Raw genomic sequence first — 20,744 nt, 5'->3', positions numbered from 1 at the left:
GACTTGTGGTGGGTGGAAGTGAAGGCCTCAGGGCAGGTGTGTGAGTATGTGTGTGTGGGGGAGGGGGGTTGCTGACAGGACAATGCCAGTAAGCTCTAAAAAGACATTGTTTTTGTGTTGATCTGCCACTTCTACTGAGATGAGGTCTTTCCTGCAGGAAAGATGCTACACAATAGAGCTTCCCTGTTGAGCACACACTCCAGGAATGGGGCTTGCACTTGGATCTTGGTGAGAAGCTCAGGGATATGGGACTTGAAGGCATCCTGGGGTCTCATTGCTTACCTTCAGATTCCAGCTCTGCCTCCCCAAGATATGGCAAACTGTACAAGTCCCTTGCCCTGGGCCCCAAGTTTCTTTTTTTGTACAAGGGGGCTGGTCACAGCATCTACTTCTTAGAAGCTGGGAGGTAAGTGACTTCACATAGGAAAGCCCCTGGGGCAATACCTGATTCCTCACTGGAACTTCATGGCTACCAGCCATTACTGAAACTGTGTAGGACAGAGCCACCAGCACTACTGCTCTGCTTTAGAGAATGAATGGCTGGGCTGGATTCCTTGGCAGCTCTTGTTCCTCCTGTTGGCCCCCACCTTTCCAAACAACTGCCTTCTCCTCCTCCTCTCCCCTACTTCTCTTTGTGGAAGTACTGTGGCTTGAATTCAGGGCCTGGGCATGCACACTTGGCTTTTTCAATTGAGGGTGGCATTCTGCTTACTTGAGCCATACCTCTACTTCTAGCTTTTTTGCTGGTTAATTGGAGATAAGAGTCTCACAGAGTTGAGTGCTGGTGGCTCTTGCTTTTAATCCTAGCTACTTAGGAGGCTAAGATCTGAGGATCATGGTTCAAAGCCAGCCTGGGCAGAAACATCTGTGAGACTTTGATCTCCAATTAACCATCATAAAAGCCAGAAGTGGAGGTGCAGCTCAAGTGCTAGAGCACTAGCCTTGAGCAAATAAATAAACAAACAACAACAACAAAGACCACCTCAAGGACAATGCCCAAGCCCTGAGTTGAAACCCTAGAACTGGAACACACATAAAAAAGGGGTCTCACGGACTTTTCTGCTTGGGCGAGCTTTGAACCATGATCATCAGATGTCAGACTCCGGAGTAGCTAGCATTATAGGTGTAAGCCGCTATCACCTGACTAACCTTGTTAAAGAGAGACTCCGAGGACTTGATATAACATTTAGCTGCTTCAAATCCTGGGGAAAAGATCTTGAGGTAGTTCCTGTCCTCTGGGCCTAAGTTTGCATGTCTACACACTGGGCATTGGATAGGCTTGGGTAGACACATTGCTGATTTGATTTCTCTCCTAGGTTGTGACATGTGCTCACGGGAAGATTTCCAAGCCCAGAGAAGCCAGCTGGTGGCACTGTTGGTCTCAGGGTCTCTGGAGGGCTTCGAGTGCATCCTGGACTGGCTGCTGTCCTGGGAAGTGCTTTCCTGGGAGGATTATGAGGGTCTCCGCCTCCTGGGCCAGCCTCTGTCCCACTCAGCTAGGTGCCTGCTGGACATCATCTGGGGCAAGGGTGCATGGGGCTGTGAGAAACTCATTGCTGCTATCCAGGAAGCACAGGCCAGTGGCCATAGCTCTGAGGTGCATGCCTACTGGTCCGCCCACTCAAGACAGCCAGCCCAAGACCTGCAGAGTCACAGGCCAGCTGTTGTCAGGAAGCTCTACAGCCATGTGGAAGATGTGCTGGGCCTGGCCCAGGACCGTGGTTTCCTCAGCCAGTATGAGTGTGATGAAATCAGGCTGCCGATCTTTACGTCATCCCAGAAGGTAAGACCCTCCCGTTTGGTTAGTAGAATTCCCAGGAAATGGGTACTGAGTCACCGAGACTGTGGTTCTGGAGAAGTCAGCCCCTTGGGAATAACCTGATCTGTGGGGCTCTCCCTAAAACATTAATCAGGAAGTGAGAGTTGCTTTGGGTGCCTGGTGTATTTGACCTGTGTGGAAAGGAAGCAGGGTGTGGCTGTCCTGGCTGGGGTTCTGCAGCTGGAGTGACACATGTGTGGCTTCAGCCTTCTCCATAGAACCTCTCCATCCTTACTCTGCTGTCTCAGTCTCCTCATCGGCAAAACCCTGGCAGCAGTCATACAGGGCCTATCCTGTGAGGTTAATATATGTGAGAACTCCCTGGAAGTATCACCCTTGGTGGCTGTTATTTCTGCTACAAGAGAGCAGTGTTCTCTATTTACACATTTTTACTGTACATATAATATTGTGGTATTTTGTTTGTATGTACTCTCTCTGCTCTTGTTCTTAAGAATGGTGCTTTACCACTTGAGCCACACCTTTGCTTCTGGCTTTGTGCTGGTTAGTTGGAGATAAGACTTTCTCTCTTTGTCTGCCAGAGCTGGCTTTGAAGCAAATATTCCTCCAGATTTTAAGTCTCTCCAGTAGTTGGATTACAGGCATGAGCCACATGCACCTGGCTTATTGCTATGTTTTAAATGAACAGCTCAACAGAGTTTAACATTTCATTATATTAAATCTGTACTGAAAGATATAGCACACTGAATTCTAATATAGTTCAAATGAAAACCTAGGGGGTTCTGTTATAAAATTTTATTAGATGAGTCATTCGGAGTTGGAATAAGCCAACCCTTTGGGTATTTTTGAAATTCCATTTTATTTTTCCTTTACACAGTGCTCCTTAGGCAGATGGGAGCCGTCAACAACGTTCCACGTTGTAGACGGGGAAACACAGAAGCAGGAAAGTCATCAGAATGACAGCAGGGAAGGAAAGGGCTGGTGATGCTCCCACAGCCTTGACCCATTCACTCCCCATTCACTTGGGCATTCATTCATTCATTCATTCATGTCCCCAACGTCTAGTAGGTGGGTGCTCTGCCTCTGGTGGACTTATTAATGCAATAAATGAGAACTATTAAGTGAGTTATACTGATATTGAAAGGGTAGAGTGGGCTTTTTTTTTTCTTTTTTTGTGGGTCATGGGGCTTGAACTCAACCTGGGCACTGTCCCTGAGCTCTTCAGCTCAAGGCTATCACCCTACCCTTGAGCCAAGCCCCACTTCCCGTTTGCTAGAGGTTAATTGGACATCAGAGTCTCAGGTCCTTTTGTGCCTGGGCTGGCTTTGAACCCTGATCCCCAGATCTCTGCCTCCTGAGTAGCTAGGATTACAGGTGTGAGTCATTGCGCCCGGCCTAGTTCTTATTTTTGTCTTAAAATATATGTGTACAGGACTGAGAGCATAGCCTAGTGGTAGAATGCTCACCTAGCATGTATGAAGCCCTGGCTTTGATTCCTCGGTACCACATACACAGATAAAGCCATAAGTGGCACTGTGGCTCAAGCAGCAGAGCACTACTCTTGAGCAAAAGGTGTCCAAGGACAGTGCCTAGGTCCTGAATTCAAGCCCCAGGACTAGAAAAAATATGTGTGTGTATGTGTGTACATGTGTAATTCATATGTGTGTAGGTGTGATGCTCAAGTAAGTCTAGGTAAACCTAAATTGAGATTCATAAAATAAACTCCTCTGTCTTCTTCCCTCCAGGAAGTGCATATAAAAACCACTCCAAGGAGATTCAAAAGATATATTACTTACTGTACTTACACTGGTGTGTGTGTGTGTGTGGTGTGTGTGTGTGTGTGTGTGTACACCAATACTGGGGCTTGAACTCAGGGGCTCAGTCACTTATTTGGTTTTCTTGCTTATGACTGGAGTCATACCTCCAGTCTAGGGGGTCTCTTGGACTTCCCTGCCTGGGACTGAAGCCTCAGTCCTCCAGGTGTTAGCTTCATGGGTAGCAAGGAATGCAGGTGTGACCCAGAGTTGTGCCCTGCTCCTTGGCATGTCTTGTGGGCTGTGGTAAGGATGGAATCAGCTCCTTCAAGAGGTTACAGTGTTATATTTTGACATCTTTGATTGAGTGTTCTCCATATGTCTGGCTGGATTGCCTGACATATTTGGAGAAGGTGGTTGAGACTCTTAGGGCTCAGAGGATATGGTATGGATACAAATATATCAGGATTGGTGAGAAAAGGAAAATAGGACCCATTAATGGGCAAAAGAAAAAAAAAACAATGGATATCAGGAAGTATTCAGAACCAAACCAAAAGAAAAAAATATTGCTTGATCAAAATCTTTAGGATGAAGTTAAAGCAGAACACAGAGGGAAATTTATAGCTTTAAAATGCTTAGATTGGGAAAGAGAAACTGAATTTTAATGAGCTAAGAAAGAACTCAGCAAAAGCCAACTTTGAAGGTTGGGCCTGGACTGGGTAAATGAAAGGAACAGTGGATTTTAGGTTTAGAAGACAACAAAAGGACTGGATTGCCTGAGATTTAAGCTTTTGTACAACTCAGCTTTCTCTGTGCCTCCTTCAATCACTGGCGTTCTGTGACCTCTGATTTGGAGGTCTCCCCTCAGTGGCTGCTTTTCTGATACAGCATAAAGGGTTCTTATGGTTGCTCCATCCACCCTTTCAATTTCCTATGGAGAGGTGACTGTCATTGATTGCAGGCTGGCAACTGAAAAATACAGTGAAATGGAACAAATACAGGCTAAAGATCGAACCCCTAGAAATGCCATGGCTACCAGTCACTGCGCAAGTACCTTTGGGTGCCAGGCATTGTGCTCAGCCCTTCCCCCTATTGTTTCATTTAAGCCATGCGACACTCTTCCAACAATGCAATATCGCCACACTGTTTGTGAACAGTGATCACTATACCCTTTTCACTCATCTGGAAAGGGCTAGCAAAGATTTGAATCTGGTCTTCTTTTCTCCAAAGCATGTGCACTTCTCTCTGTAGTCAAATGCAAGATCACCACGTGGCTTTGCTCCATTAACAGTTGTTAGAAAATTTAGGCTGGCAACACCAGCTGTGACACCAGCTGTCTGAGAGGCTCCCGACAGCTGTTATCACTGCTAGGGCTGAGGTGTCAGACTGTGTTCTGAGATGCCTGCACCTATCACAGTAGCTGTGTGTGTGTGTGTGTGTGTGTGTGTGTGTGTGCTCGAGCGCATGCACATGCGTGTGCGCTACTGTGGTTTAAACTCAGGGTCTGTGTGCTGTCCCTGAGCTTTTACTTTTTCTTTTTTGTTTCTTTGTCCGTGGTGGGGCTTGAACTCTGGGCCTGGGCATTGTCCCTGAGCTCTTCAGCTCAAGGCTACCACCCTACCCCTTGAGCCACAGCGCCCCTTCCAGTTTTCTGGTGGTTCATTGGAGAGAAGAGTCTCACGGACTTTAGTGCCTGGGCTGGCTTTGAACTGTGATCCTTAGATTTCAGCCTCCTGAGTAGCTAGGATTATAGGAGTGAGCCACCATGGCTCCTGAGCCTGGCTTCCCTGAATGTTTTTTTTCTCAAGGCTCATGAGACTGTACCACTTAGGTCCTAACTCCACTTCAGATTTTTTGGTGGTTAATTAGAGGTAAGAGTCTCAGGGAATTTCCTACTTGGGCTGGCTTCGAATCTCTCCCCTCAGATCTCAGCCTCCTGAGTAGCTAAGATTATTGGTATGAACCACTGGTGCCAGGCTTACCTTAACAATTGTCTGTGTGTGTGTGTGTGTGTGTGTGTGTGTGTGTGTGTGTGCTGGGGCTTGAATTCAGAGTCTGGACACTGTCCATAAGCTATTTTTCTCAAGGTTGGCATTCATCACTTGAGCCACACCTCCAACAGGAATCTCTTAGATTTGCGTGCCATAGCTGGCTTTGTACCACTGACCTCAGATTTCGGCCTTCTGAGTAGCTAAGATGGCAGGCATGAGTCCCTGGTGCCTGGCTGGCTTTAGCTTAAACAAGTTAAAACCAGACCAACAGAGGATTCATTTCATTTGTGTAGGATAAACATGATCCCATGGCTTAGGTGCAGAAATTGAATACTCAGGCCTCTTTTTTTTTTTTTTTTTTTTGTGGGTCATGGGCTTGAACTCTGGGCCTGGGTGCTGTCCCTGAGCTCTTCAGCTCAAGGCTACTGCCCTACCCCTGGAGCCACAGACCCACATTCCCTTTTCTAGAGATTAATTGGAGATAAGAGTTTCACAGACTTTAGTGCCCAGGTTGGCTTGGAACCATGACCCTCAGATCTCAGCCTCCTGAATAGCTCGGATTATAGGCGTGAGCTCCCGCACCCAGCTCGGGCCTCTTTCATTTGCCACAGTGACTTGGGCTCATCATTCATTTGCTCTTTTCTTCTTTACACTCAGTTCCCATCATGTTCTTTAATAAAAAGAAAAGGGCAGTAAGGAAAATATATGTGTGTAAGGAAAGAGGATTATCATCCTTTCTAGGCACCCTGGTCATGGAAGTTCAACAGGGCCTTGGGATATAGCCAGGTATGTAAGTATGTAGGTAAGTTTGGGGAAATGTAGAATTTATTACAGATAGAGGCCCTGCCGGGCTGGTGCGAGGTAGGTGCTGGACGTCCAGTAGGAAAAGAAGAGGGCTGTCTGGAAACTCCACAAGAAAACAACCTAAACCTACCCTAGTTCCCAGGAACAGAAGAAGGGTAAGCTTTCTGTGGGAAGAAGCATGGGACAAAGAAGGAGTGGTATTAGTCCATAGGAAAATGAACTCAAAATATGGATAAGGCCAGGCTTACCTGGACATTTGAGCATTAATTTGTCTCATTTTCTCAGTCTAGACTCTGCTCTATCCTGGCAGTCAAGTGGCTCTCTACTTACATCATCTGCCACTATCCTGATATTTGCCTTTATAATCATCCTCTGTCCTAGCTCACTCCATTTCTTCTTCCTCTTCTTCTTCGTCGCCGTCGTCGTCGTCATGGAACTTGAACTCTGGGCTTGGGCATTGTCCTTCAGCCCTTCAGCTAAAGGCTACTGACCTACCTCTTGAGCCACAGCACCACTTCCTGTTTTCTGGTTGTTAATTGGAGATAAGTTGCATGGACTTTAGTGCCCTGGGCTAGCTTTGAACCTCCATCCACAGATCTCAGGCTCCTGTGTAGTTAGGATTACAGGTGTGAGCCATCGGGCCGTGCCTGCTCACTGCATTCCATGAACTTTTCTCCCTGGGCTGGCTTTGAACCACAATTTTCAGGTCAGCCTCAGTAGGATTTTGAGATCCTACTTAGCCTCTTGAGTACCTAAGATTACAGACATGTACCACCAGTGCCTGGCCACAGTTGAAATTTCAAAGCATGGTAAAAAGTTTTGAGTTGGTCACCATTTTCCTTCCAAATGTTGATGTCATTCTTTGCTCAGTTGGTGCTCTACTACTTGAGTAAGGCCCCAACCTTGCTTTTTGCTGTTTTTTTCTTGCATATGTATTCTTGTGGACTTTTCTGCCTGGACTGTCTTCCATTGGCAGCCCTCTGGATCTTGGCCTCTGAATAGCTAGAATTCTAGGCATGAGCCATTGGTGCCCAGTGAAGTGACCGCAAACTAAGTTAGAAGAGCAAAAGTTGTTTCATCCAGAAGATAGATTTAAGCAAAGCCCTGAAGAGGGAAGAGCTGTGCGTATAGGCGGGGGCAGGGCAGCCTGCAGCAAAGTTCAGAGGTAGAGAAGAGCAGGCTCTATTTAGGAACAGAAAACGACACTGGGTGGAGTGAGTGAGGGAAAGAGGAAGAGGAGTTGATGTCAGAAGTGGAATGTGGCCCAGTGTCACAGATGGGGACTTTTTTTTTGTCCGTTTGAAGCCTTGAAATTTACTACTGGATTTGACCTTTGGGTCTGAAGAAATGAGGACACAGCTGGGACATTTATAACAGGATAATGTGACTTATTTGTGAGGGACTGCATTCTGACGATGGTGCTGGGAATAGACTGTGGGGGCAGGGACCCAGCAGGGAGATGGGGAGGTAGCATTTTCCTGGGGCCTTGGTGATGGCTGGAGGCAGGAGAGCAGCTGAGCAGGCAGCCAGCACTGGTGGAGCCCTGTCACTGCATCATGAATCTGTACACAGTGGCCATGCCACATGTGGCTGTTGAGCCCTGGAATAGCCCACCAGCTGTTTCTTTATTCCTAAAAATGAGTATAATGTATGTTGCTCACTTTTTATATTGATTCCATGTTGAAATGGCAATATTTTGGACATCTTTGGTTAAATAGAATGTAGGATTAAGTCCATCATGTGTGTGAGAGTGTGTGTGTGTGTGTGTGTGTGTGTGTGTGTGTGTGTGCATGCGCTGGTCATAGGGCTTGAATGTAGGGCCTTGTCGTTGACCTTCAGTTTTACACAAGGCTAATGCTCTACAACTTAAGCCACAGCTCCAATTCTGGCTTTAAAAAATATTTTTGGCGGGCCGGGAGTTTGGCCTAGTGGTTAAAGTGCTTGCCTAGCATGCATGAAGACCGGGGTTCGATTCCTCGGTACCACATATAGAAAAAAGCCGGAAGTGGTGCTGAGGCTCAAGTGGTAGAGCTCTAGCCTTGAGAAAGTCCAAGGACAGTGCTCAGGCTCTGAACTCAAGCCCAGGACTGGCAAAAAAAAAAAAAAAAAAAAAAAAAAAAACAAACAAACCAAAAAATATTTTTGGTGGTTAATTGGAGGCCAGAGTCTCATGGACTTTGCTGCCCAAGCTGGCTTTGAACTGTGATCCTTAGATCTCAGCCTTTTACATAGCTAGGATTACTGGCATGGGCCACTGACAACTGGCCCATCCATTTTGTTGTTTTGTTTTATTTTATTTTGAATAATATGACTATTGGAAGACTTGAAGCTGCACGTGTAGCTTGCATTCTGTGTGTGTGCACACACATGTATATATGTATCATACTGGAGCTTGAACGTAGGGTCCTATACTATTGCTTGGCTTTTTTGCTCAGGGCTGATCACTTGAATCACAGCCCCACTTCCAGATTTTTGCTGTTAATTAGAAGAGTCTCCCAGATTTGTCTGCTCAAGCTGTGATGCTCACATCTCAGCCTCTCGAGAAGCTAGGATTACAGGTGTGAGCCACCAGCTCATAGATTGTAGTGTGTTTGCTTCAAATTGAACAGAGCAATCCTGGTTGTATTGGAGGAAGAAGCCAGCAGGACTTGCTCTGAATTTCAGAGGCAGAGCTCAAGGATGACTCAAGAATTCTGGGCTGAGCTGCTGACAGGACAGAGATGGCATTAACTGACATGAGGAAGGCTTCAGGGGCGGCAGGTTGGGTGGGGGCAGGACTTCTGAAGCAGGTGGGTGTGTGAATAAGTACTGGATTCAAGGGAGTAGCTCAGGTTAGAGATGAAGAGGTGGTGTCGTGAGCAGAGCAGAGACCTTGTTCAAGGATTCAGACTCTGGAGGAAATCTGCTTCTTTTCCCAAGTGACTTCCAGTTTCCAGAATCATTTCCATTGTCCTTGAAGGATGCAGATTTATGTGCTTGTTAGTTCTTTTCATTTTACTCTCTGTCATTATCTCTGTTGTAGTGTGTGCGCGCGCGCGCGCGCGCGCGCGCGCGCGCGCGTGTGTGTGTGTGTGTGTGTGTGTGTGTGTGTACTGAACACAGGGCTTGGATGCTGTCCTTTGGCTTTTGCTCAAGGCTAGCCCTCTATCACATGAGCCACAGTCCATTCTGCCTCTGAATAGCTAGGATTATCCATGTGAACCACCAGTGTCTAGCCTTCACCTTACTTGCTTGATTTTCTGGCTTTTTATTGTGATACACGAGAGATGTTAAGGTACTATAGTACAGATTAAATGTCTTATATGAAGTGCTTAGACCACAAGTGTTTCAGATTTTCTTTTCCTCCAAAGTTTAGAATATGTGCACGTGTACAATAACCATCTTATCTCGTTTAAACAAAATTCATTTGTGTTTCCTCTACACCTTATACAAATAGACTGAAGGTAACTTTACACGAGATTTCAAGTAATTCTGTACATGACGCTTACATTCCATGGCCTGCTAGTGGAATCCATGGTTTTGGATTTGGGTTGTTTTGATTTAGGAGGGCTCAGCTTACGGTTGCAGGGAGCTCTCCTGTACCACTGCACCAGCCTTTCTGAATGAACGGTGCCTTTGCTTTTCCCGTAGGCAAGAAGGCTACTAGATCTTGCCACAGTGAAGTCAAATGGCTTGGCTGCCTTCCTTCTGGAGCATGTTCTGGAGTTGCCAACCCCACAGTCGTTGCCTTTTGAGGGTACGTATGTGTTCTTCTTGGTTAATTAGAAAGGAAAGGAAATCCACACAGATTTGTAAAAAGAGCAAAGCACATACCAGCATAGATTTCCACAGATTGCTGCATAAACTCTCCTGAGACTCAGTTTCCTCCTTCCAAGGCTAACACAGCCACCTGGCTCATGAATCTGCTCTGTGGACCACAAGGATGGAAGCATTCGTGTTGGCTCTTCCTCTCCCCACTTTGCATGGCCTGCAGATTCCTGAAGCCTCCACAGGAAGAGAACTCACGATCAGTGCTCCTTACTAGTCAACTGTCATTACCTGTGCCTGAAAGACACAGGTACACTGAGTCAGGGTTGGAATCTCTTGGTCTCTGAAATTAAGCAACTCATGATCAGAAACTCAAGAATCAAGTGGACTGTGTATCTCAACTAAAGAGCCATGATGAGGTGTGGCTAGCACAACTGGGGACACCAGGCATGTAGGCATTGTTTCCACTTTATGGACATGGAAACTGCACAGACATGTTGAATGATGAGGTATAGGAAGATAGATCTGACCTTTCCCAACTATACTTTCTGTCTCCTTATGAGGAGACGTTGGCAGTTGCTAAGACTAGATGCAAGCTTGGTACTCTTGAGTCTCATTCTTACATGACTGAAGGGGAAGCTCATAGGTGCTGGAGCCCCTTTAATATGAGCCTGGTGCAATGATGGATTTACCCAGAGCCCTTCCTTTTGGACATCGAGCAGGGCTCGATGGTGGGCTGGTGGCTGGAGCGCTGGGCTTGGGGCATAGTATGGACAACCTTATCCAAGAACAGGATGAGTTATCCATGCACAGGGCCTGACACTTGATGAACATTTACTGATGGTACCATTGAGCATAGATAGCTACAAAGCCATTATAACACCATGCCATAGGCCAAAATATACTTCTAAAAGCGACAATTGACCTATGCTCTTCTTTAAAATGTTTTTTTTTTGTTGTTTTTTTTTTTTGCCAGTCCTGGGCTTGAGCTTAGGGCCTGAGCACTGTCCTTGGACTTTCTCAAGGCTAGAGCTCTACCACTTGAGCCTCAGCACCACTTCCAGCTTTTTTCTATATATGTAGTACCAAGGAATCGAACTGGGGTCTTCGTGCATGCTAGGCAAGTACTTTAACCACTAGGCCAAACTCCCGCTAAAATGTTTTTTTTAATGGGGCCAGGAGTGTGACTTAGTGATAGAGTGCATGCCTAGCATGCACAAAGCTCTGGGTTCAAATCCTTGGTACCACATACACAAAAAAAGCTGAAAGTGGTGCTGTGGCTCAAGTGGTAGAGCACTAGCCACGGGCAAAAGTGCTCAAGGACAGTGCCCAGGGCCTGAGTTCAAGCCCCAGGACTGGCAAAGCAAAAAAAAATGATTTTTTTTTTGCCAGTCTTGGGCTTGAGCTCAGGGCCTGAGCACTGTCCTTGGACTTTATCAAGGCTAGAACTCTACCACTTTCCAGCTTTTTCCTATGTATGTGGTACTAAGGAATCAAATCCGGGTCTTCATGCATGCTAGGCAAGCACTCTACCACTAGGCCAAACTCCCGGCCCCCAAATGATTTTTTTTAAAGGATATTAGTATCATTGGTAATGGCTGCAGACCTGTATTAAAAGTCGGGATATTGAACAGGAAAATCTTCTGATCCATGGGTATCCAGCAGAAGGGGAGAGAGAGAGAGAGAGAGAGAGAGAGAGAGAGAGAGAGAGAGAGAGAGAGAGAGAGAGAGAGAGAGAGAGAGAGAGAGAGAGAGAGAGAGAGAGAGACAGAGAGAGAGAGACAGAGAGAGAGAGAGAGAGAGAGAGACAGAGAGAGAGACAGAGAGAGAGACAGAGAGAGAGAGAGAGAGAGAGAGAGAGAGACAGAGAGAGACAGAGAGAGACAGAGAGAAAGAGAGAGAGAGAGAGAGAGAGAGAGAGAGAGAGAGAGAGAGAGAGAGAGAGAGAGAGAGAAGAGAGAGAGAGAGAGAGGAGAGAACATATAACATCACTAGTTCTGGGAGCAAGAGAGGTGTCTGCCCTGGGTGTAGTGACACATGCCTGTAGCCTCAGCTACCTGAAAGATTGCTTAGGCTCAGGAGATTGAGGTCAACTTGACAATATAACAAGATGCTGTCCCATAAAAGAAAGAAAAGACATGGCTGCAGGATACATATGTTGCATGATTCTGCGGGTGCCACAGCAAGTGGAGAGCTCTGTGTGTGGAAAGTCCCTCCCTCTGAGTTGAGAGCAAACGGCCTCAACCCCCATGCTGAAGCCTCCCAGTTTGGGACTCTGGGTCGGCCACTTCCCTGTTTTCTTGAAAGGAGAACTGAAACATGCAGGAACTGGTTTCCATACACTGGTATGGGGATAATAAAGGACAAGTAGCTCTATTGCATGCTGGCTACAAATCTTAGCCTGCAGATGGGGATGGGGGAAGAGATGGGGACAGGGAGGTAGAACTAGAGTCTTGCCCAAGGTGTGTGTGTGTGTGTGTGTGTGTGTGTGTGTGTGTATACTGGGGCTCTAACTCAGGACTCAGGCTGTCCCTTAGCTTTTTCACTCAAGGCTTGTTAATTGGAGATAGAATCTCATAGGCTTTGTTGCCTGGGGTGGCTTTGAACTGCAGTCCTCACTCAGATCTCAGCCTCCTGAATAACTGGGATTGATTGAGGTAAAAGTCACTGGCATGTGGTTTTAACTACTTGTTTCCCTAAAACAAGGTGGAGGAAATGAAGCCTTCAGAAACTTCTCTGTGTATTCTCAAAGCCTACAGTTAGATAAGTGAAGGAACCAAGGCCAGCTGGCCACAGGTGTTTCTCTGCTCAGCAGTAGCGTAGGGTTCCTCCAGGCAGCCCACCCTGCTTGGCCAGGTTTCATCTGTCCTCAGTCCCCATTCATTCAGCTCTTCTGTCTTGCAGCTGCTGAGTGTCAGAAATACATATCCAAGCTGAGGACCACAGTGTCTGCTCAGTCCCGCTTTCTCAGTACTTACGATGGGGCAGAGAACCTTTGCTTGGAGGATGTATACACAGAGAATACCCTGGAGATCAGGACCCAGGTGGATATGACTGGACCACCACAGAAGAGCCCTGCCACCCTGGGCCTGGAGGAGCTCTTCAGCACCCACAGCTACCTCAATACAGATGCAGACACTGTGCTGGTGGTGGGCGAGGCAGGCAGCGGCAAGAGCACACTCTTGCAGCGATTGCACCTGCTCTGGGCTCTGGGGCAAGAATTCCAGGAATTTCTCTTCGTCTTTCCATTCAGCTGCCGGCAGCTGCAGTGCATGGCCAAACCGGTATCCTTAAGAACACTACTCTTTGAACACTGCTGTTGGCCTGATGCTGGCCAGCAGGATATCTTCCAGTTTCTGCTTGACCACCCACACCGTGTTCTCTTGACCTTCGATGGTTTTGATGAGTTCAAGTTCAGATTCACAGACCAAGAGCGTCACTGCTCTCCACACGATCCTGCGCCAGTTCATACTCTGCTTTTCAACCTCCTGCAGGGCAATCTGCTGAAGAATGCCCGCAAGGTCCTGACCAGCCGTCCAGACGCAGTGTCAGCCCTGCTCAGGAAGTTTGTGCGAACTGAGTACCAGCTTAGGGGCTTCTCGGAAGAGGCCATCCAGCTGTATCTGAGGAAACATCACCGTGAGTCTGGCGTGGCAGACCGCCTCATCCACCTCCTACAGTCTACCTCAGCCCTGCATGGCCTGTGCCACCTTCCTGTCTTCTCCTGGATGGTATCCAAGTGCCACCAGGAACTGCTGATGCGTAAAGGGGGCTCCCCAACGACAACCACAGACATGTATCTTTTGATCCTGCAGCATTTCCTGCTGCATGCCTCCCCCCCAGACTCTGCCTCCCATGGCTTGGGCCCAGGCCTCCTTCGAAGCAGGCTCCCCACCCTGCTGCACCTGGGCCGCCTGGCTCTCTGGGGTCTAGCCATGTGCTGCTACGTGTTCTCAGCCCAGCAGCTCCAGGCAGCACAGGTAGACTCTGAAGACATTTCTCTGGGCTTCTTGGTGCGTGCCCAAAGTGTGCCAGGGAGTGTGGCTCCCCTGGAGTTCCTGCACATTACTTTCCAGTGTTTCTTTGCGGCCTTCTACTTGGTGCTTAGTGCTAACACCCCGGCAGCTTTGCTCAAACATCTCTTCAATTGCCACCAGACAGGCAGCTCACCGCCAGCCAGGGTGCTGCTCAGGCTGTGTGTCCAGAGCTCCAGGCACAAGGAGGACAGCGAGTTGGCTCTGCTGAGGAAGGCAGAGCCTCACAACCTGCACATCACAGCAGCCTTCCTTGCAGGCCTGTTGTCCCAGGAGCACAGGGCCCTATTGGCCCAGTGCCAGGCATCTGGGAAGGCCCTACTCCGGTGCCATGCTTATGCCCGCCGGTGTCTGGCTCACAGCCTCCGCAGACATTTCCATTCCATCCCGCCAGCAGTGCCTGGTGAGGCCAAGAGCATGCATGCCATGCCTGGGTTTGTCTGGCTCATCAGGAGTCTATATGAGATGCAGGAAGAGCGACTGGCACGGGAGGCTGTGCGTAGACTGGACATTGGGCATCTCAAGTTGACATTTTGCAGTGTGGGTCCAGCGGAGTGTGCTGCCCTGGCCTTCGTGCTGCAGCACCTCCAGCAGCCCTTAGCCCTGCAGCTGGACTATAATTCCGTGGGAGACATTGGTGTGGAACAGCTGCTGCCCTGCCTCAGTGTCTGCAAAGCTCTTTAGTGAGTGTTCTGGGTATTGTTATCCAGGCTTATGGGAAAGGCCACTATCAAAGCCCGTTGGGATCAGGCCAACCACTGTCTTCCCATTCTGGGCCTTAGTGTCCATACAAGAGAATGATAGCCAGCGTAGCGTTCTTTGAATGTCTTGTGTGCTGGGCTCTGTGCTATCCTTTATAGTATGAACTTATCAGATCTCTACAACCACTCTGGACTGTCATCAGGGATGTTATTATCCCAGTTAACCTTGAATTGAGGCTCAGAGAAGTGAAATAACTTGTCCGGAGTTACACAGGAAATGGCAAAAGTGGGTTGTTTATTTTTAAATTTACTTTTAGGCCTCGAGTGTGGCCTAATGGTAGAAGGCCTGCCTAGCATGCATAAAGTCCTGGGTTCAATTCCTTGGCACACATACACAGAAAAAGCCAGTCCCCAGGACTAAGGCTGTCCTGCTACTGGACCTGGGTACTGCCACTGAGCTTCTTTTGATCAAGGCTAGCATTCTACCACTTAAGCCACAGTGCCACATTTAGCTTTTTCTGAGCAGTTTATTGGAGATAAAGAGTCTCATGGACTTTTCTATCCAGAATGTATTTAAACCCTGATCCTCATATCTCAGCCTCTTTAATAGCTAGGATTACAGGTATGAGCCACCAGCACGTGGCTCAAGTGTGGGTTTTAAAACTAATAAGTTTTAATAATAATCACGGGGGCAGGGGTGGCTCACATCTATAATCCTAGCTACTCAGGAGGCTGAGATCTGAGGATCAAGGTTCTAAGCCAGTCCGGGTACAAAAGGATCTGAGTCTCTTCTCTCCAATTAACTTCTAGAAAACGGGAAGTGGGGCTTGGCTCAAGGGTAGGGCGGTAGCCTTGAGCTGAAATGCTCAGGGACAGTGCCCAGGCCTAGTTCAAGCCCCATGACCCCCTCCCACCTCCCCACCACACAAAAAGCCTTGTTATCTTCCTGGTTTTGACAGGCCTGGCTCTGACAGGAAACCTATCTGTGGTTGCACTTTATGAGCTCTAGGAAAAGCTTGAGGTCCCATGTTAAGTCTTTGTGATGTGTGTCACAGCACATCAGAGGTGACTTTAAAATCCCAGCCAGAGCTGAGGTCATGCCTGTAATCCTAGCTACTCAGGAGGCTGAGACCTGAGGATTATAGTTGGAAGCCAGCCCCATGCAGAAAAATCCCCATGAGACTCTTTGTGAGACACTTATCTCCAGTTAACACTCAAGGATCGGAAATGGAGCTGTGGCTCAAGTAGTAGAGTGCTAGTCTTGAACAAAAGAGCTCAGGGACAGTGCTCAGATCCTGAGTTCAAGCCATATGACCAACCAAAAAGGAAAAAAAAAATGCAACCCTGATGGGGATTTCAGGACTTGAGAGATAGAAAGTGGTTGGGGAATCTTTCTCTTTTGCCACTACCCATGCTGCTTTCTGCCCCCACGCTGGAAATGTGTTTCCTCCTTGAATCATCTATGCCCTTGAACACATGAACCTTGGGGCAAGTGAGGACAGAGGATACTCCCATGTTTGCTAACCAGCATCAGTGCCCACAACTTCCTTTCCAGTCATTGGAAGGGAATGTCCTGCTGTCTATCTAGGGCCTGCTAGAAAGGGGAAGTTAACCCGACAGTTAAAATCTAATCACAGCTGACTGATGCTGGGGGCACAGCCTGTAATTCTAGCTACTCTGGAAGCTGAGATCTGAGAATCATGATTCAAAGTCAATCCAGGCAAGAAAGTCTATGATACTCTTATGTTGACTTAACCACCAAAAAGGTGGAAGTGGAGCTGTGGCTCAAGTGGTAAAACCCTACCCTTGAACCCAAATGCTCAGGAACAGTGCCAAGGCTCTGAGTTCAAGCCCCAGGACTGGCAGGCATGCACATGCACACACACACACACACACACACACACACACACACACACACACCTATTTACAGCCTCCTGAGACTTTGTGGCTACTTCCAGATAAGGCTGATTGACCTGAGCAAAGGAATATATTAGGGGGTATATCTTCTCTGTGGCCAAACAACATGAAACAGGCACATGGAGATCTACCTGAAATGGTACAAGGACCTTTAACTCTAACATTGATGTCATAAGTTTATGACATAATATGGTATCAAATATCTATAGTTCACATCAGCAGTTCGTCCATAATAGAAAGGTGAATATTCTTACTGGGGTCTTGAAGGAAATAGATGACATTTAAATGTGGGGGAAGAGTCCATTAAAGGGATTGTAGGCAGTCCCTTTAATGAGATGAGTTAGGAAGGACACAGAGGAAAGGTCCAGGGTCCTGGGGTTCCTGCCAGGTAGAAGTGGCCTGAGGAATGGGGAGTCTTAGAGGAGCACTTACTAGCTGAGTGGAAGCCTAGAGAGGATGGCCTTGGCTCCTGCAGCCTAGAATGGTGGGATCTAGAGGGAGAAAGCCTGCTCTTTCTCTCCCTTCAGGCTCTGGCTGCCTGGCAGAGCTTGAAGTTGGCTGAACCCAGTGGGGAAGGAGCAGGCTGATTGCTGTTGTTTTGGAAGAGAAGCAGGCAGAAGCTTCTTAGGATCAAAACCCAGGAGAAGAGCAAGCATGGAGAGAGAGGAGAGTGGGGAGAGGGGACAGACAAATGAAAGATGGCTAACAGAGTGGTTCATTCCCTTGAGAAGTAAGGTTTTATCTTGCTTGGGTCTGTGTGTAGAAGCTATTCTGATGGAAATTGAATGTGTATTTTCTTTGCAGTGGGTCCTTAGTCTTATATGTGTGTGTGTGTGTATGTGTGTGTGTACACATGCTCATGTGCACACACATGCATATGCTGGTATGGGGGCTTGAACTTGTGGCTTTATGTCCTCATTAGGTTGTCTTCTTTGGGTCTGGCATAGTACCACGGAAGCCATACCTCCAGTCCAGCTTTTTCACTGGTTAATTAAAAATAGAATATATGCTGTGGACTTTTCTGCCCCAGCTAAGTTTGAATAGCAAGTCAGATTTCAGCTTTCTGTATAGCTAGAATCAGAATAGTTCTCAAAGGAATTCTTGAGGCCCAAGAGGTCAGGTACTCCTGGCATTATTAATTGGGGATCTTTAATTAGGGATGTTTTTGTCATCCCATCGTGTGCAAGAAATTGGGTTTCTCTATTTTCAGAGAGAGAGAGAGAGACAGTGAGAGAGAGAGACAGTGAGAGAGAGAGACAGTGAGAGAGAGAGACAGAGAGAGAGACAGAGAGAGAGAGAGAGAGAGAGAGAGAGAGAGAGAGAGAGAGAGAGAGAGAGAGAGAGAGAGAGAGAGGTGAGGCTAGCCTACTTCTAGCCTGAAACTCAGGCTGCAATGTGCAAAGATTCTATGGAAATGCAGGGACTTCTCCCAGGAATTCCTGTTCAGTAGATTTAATGGGTGAGTATGATAGTGTCACTGTGATTCTAGTACAGATGGTCTCACTGGGAGAACAACTATTCTAAAGGAATCAACTTGGTTTTTCCATTCACATTTCAGTGGTTTGGATAGCGTCCCTCAAAGGTCTATGTAAGAAAGTCTTGATCTCCAGGGTAGCATCACTGGGAGTAGACCCTGGTGGTAGGCCTTCAGGTCATTGGAGGTGGGCCCTTAAAAGGAATCGTAGGATCCAGGCCCCTTCCTTCTCATCCTGGCCTTAGGATGTTGGCTTTTTGTTCAAACACTCTCACTGTGATGTGTGTCTCCCCACAGGCCTAAAACAATTGGATTTATAGACCATGGACTGGAATTTCCAAAGTGACCCTTTTCTTTTTACAAGTTAATTGTCTTAGGTACTTTGTTACAGTTGCAAAAGCTGGCTAACACAGCAATTTGTCCCTGACCGAGTTCTACTGCTCTTATATATTCTATGCACAACCATGGGGTTGCTATGTGAACATTTTCTGTGTGTGTGTGTGTGTGTGTGTGTGTGTGTGTGTGTGTGTCTGCTGCTTGTTTCATTTATCACACACACACACACACACACACACACACACACACACAGATTAAAAGGGGAGGAAGAGGGACAGACTTCTCCCCCACAGTACCAGGCTACATTGCTCCCACTCTGTGCGTTTCCATGCCAACCAAAAATCCTCAGCCTCTATAAAATTACAAGTGCAAAGGGCCTCTATGGAGGTTTCTTTAGACCTGGCTTTCTGTCTTTAGGGTGATAGGTTTCAAAGTTTCCATTGTCACTTACAGTGGGAGAGAACAAGAGAGAGCAAGTCAGAGGACCAGACACATGGTGTGTGGGATTGAAACAAAGCTTAGTGAATGACTTCCCTAATTAACCTGGATTTGCTCTCCTCTCTTCTTCTGTCTTCTATTTCAGTATTGAAAATTCTGCTGAAGACTTTCAACATCAATTTTGTGACCCATGCACAGGTCTCACAACCTGCAGTCTGCAAACCATGGCCCCTCAAGGGCCCATGAAAGGTGACATGGTGACTGCCTAGTTCTGTGGTTAAGGTTGAGATTAGCAGCCATACAACTTGGGCTCAACCCTGTGGGTGCTGAGGCACTTCAGCAACGTTACTTCACCTGTTTCTGCCTCAGTTTCTTCCCATTATAATAGCACCTCCTCCATAGTCTGTGGTGAGAATTACATAATGTTGCTGCTGAGAAGTGCCTAAGTCAGTGCTAGGAACATAAAATGCACCATGCCTGTGAGTGGCCATGAGTACTTTGACCGTATGCTAGGTGCTCTCAGGACTCTCTATGTGCACAGCCTAGTGAGGGTGGCAATGCCATCATTCCTTCTTGTGGAGGGAGGGTCATGGTAAATGACCCACCAATGGTCAGCTGATGGCTGACCACTTAAAGCTTCCCAAGGACCTGAAGTGTGCATGCAGTTAAAATATACAGATCCCTGTGTCTAGAATCACCAGTACTGGGAAGGCACCTGGGGAAAATATATTTAATAATAATTAAAATGAATCAAGTTTAACTAAATTTTAATTAATTAGAAATTAGCCAAGAGTGGTAGAGTGCTTGCCTAGCATGCACAAAGAACAGGTTCGATTCCTTGGTACCACATATATAGAAAAAAAAACCAGAAATGGTGCTGTGGCTCACGTGGTAGAGCTCTAGCTTTGAGAAAACCCAAGGACAGTGCTCAAGCCCTGAGCCCCAGCCCAGCACTGGCAAAAAAATTAATATATATATATATATATGTATGTATGTATGTATGTATGTATGTATGTATGTATGTATTTTAGGGAAACTTTCAGATGACCTGTTGGCCAGGTAAGATTTGGAATTGGTCCCCCCAAGAGGCTTGTTGGAAGGGGTTTCTCTACAGGATATAGACAGGAAGGCTAGCTAACCACAGCTGCATGCATGATCCCAAAGTTTTAATCACTCTTGTCCAACTGGTTTACCATCTACCACTTGCTAGAAAATGATGATGACAGCTGTGGTGGCCTGTGGTGGCCTGCCTGGTTCTGGCTGCACCTCCCCCAGGGCCATGTCTTTTCTGCCTTTGGACCCTTTGTGGGACTGCTGCGATGACCATTGCCTTTAGCAGAGATGGGAACTGGGCCTGAAATATGATGCAGTATTCTTTAATCGACTTTGGATTGTCCTCTACGTGATCATTTTCTTAGCCCAGAGATACTGTAGGCCTCTCACCTTTCTGTGGATGTCCTGACCTTGTGGTCATTCCCAGATGCAGAAGGGCTAGGACTCTATTTTTAATTGAATTTCTGCTGTCTGATTTATTTATTTATTCATTTATTTGTGTCTTCAGCTTGCGAGATAACAATATCTCAGACCAAGGCATCTGCAAGCTCATCGAACATGCTCTTCTCTGTAAGCAGCTACAGAAGTTAGCGTAAGTGGCCTGGGCTGTGGACACAGGGTCCCAAGTCCTCAAGCCCCCCCCCCTCTTTCTGCTGCGTTGCTGGGCCAGCTGAGTGGGTGGTAATCTGGGCTACAGTGTTACCTGGCTAGGGGGTAG

General features: G+C 47.2%; 1 protein-coding gene across 2 annotated transcripts in view; it reads left to right on the top strand.

Annotated features, from left to right (window-relative positions):
- Window positions 1-1,324: 1,324 nt before the first annotated feature.
- The window catches only part of Nod2 (nucleotide binding oligomerization domain containing 2), a 33,184-nt gene continuing 13,764 nt past the window's right edge, over window positions 1,325-20,744 (top strand). For both annotated transcript variants that reach the window (XM_090357662.1, XM_090357661.1), the window contains exons 1-4: window positions 1,325-1,783; window positions 9,957-10,062; window positions 12,978-14,790; window positions 20,535-20,618. In XM_090357662.1, coding sequence (XP_090213788.1) covers window positions 1,325-1,783; window positions 9,957-10,062; window positions 12,978-14,790; window positions 20,535-20,618 — 2,462 coding nt within the window. The remainder of the gene's footprint in view (window positions 1,784-9,956; window positions 10,063-12,977; window positions 14,791-20,534; window positions 20,619-20,744) is intronic.

This window comes from Megascapheus bottae, chromosome 24 (assembly GCF_031878675.1).
Source record: "Megascapheus bottae isolate mThoBot1 chromosome 24, mThoBot2.hap1, whole genome shotgun sequence".
Classification (NCBI taxonomy): Eukaryota; Metazoa; Chordata; class Mammalia; order Rodentia; family Geomyidae; genus Megascapheus; species Megascapheus bottae.
This window is presented reverse-complemented; position numbering and strand designations above follow the sequence as displayed.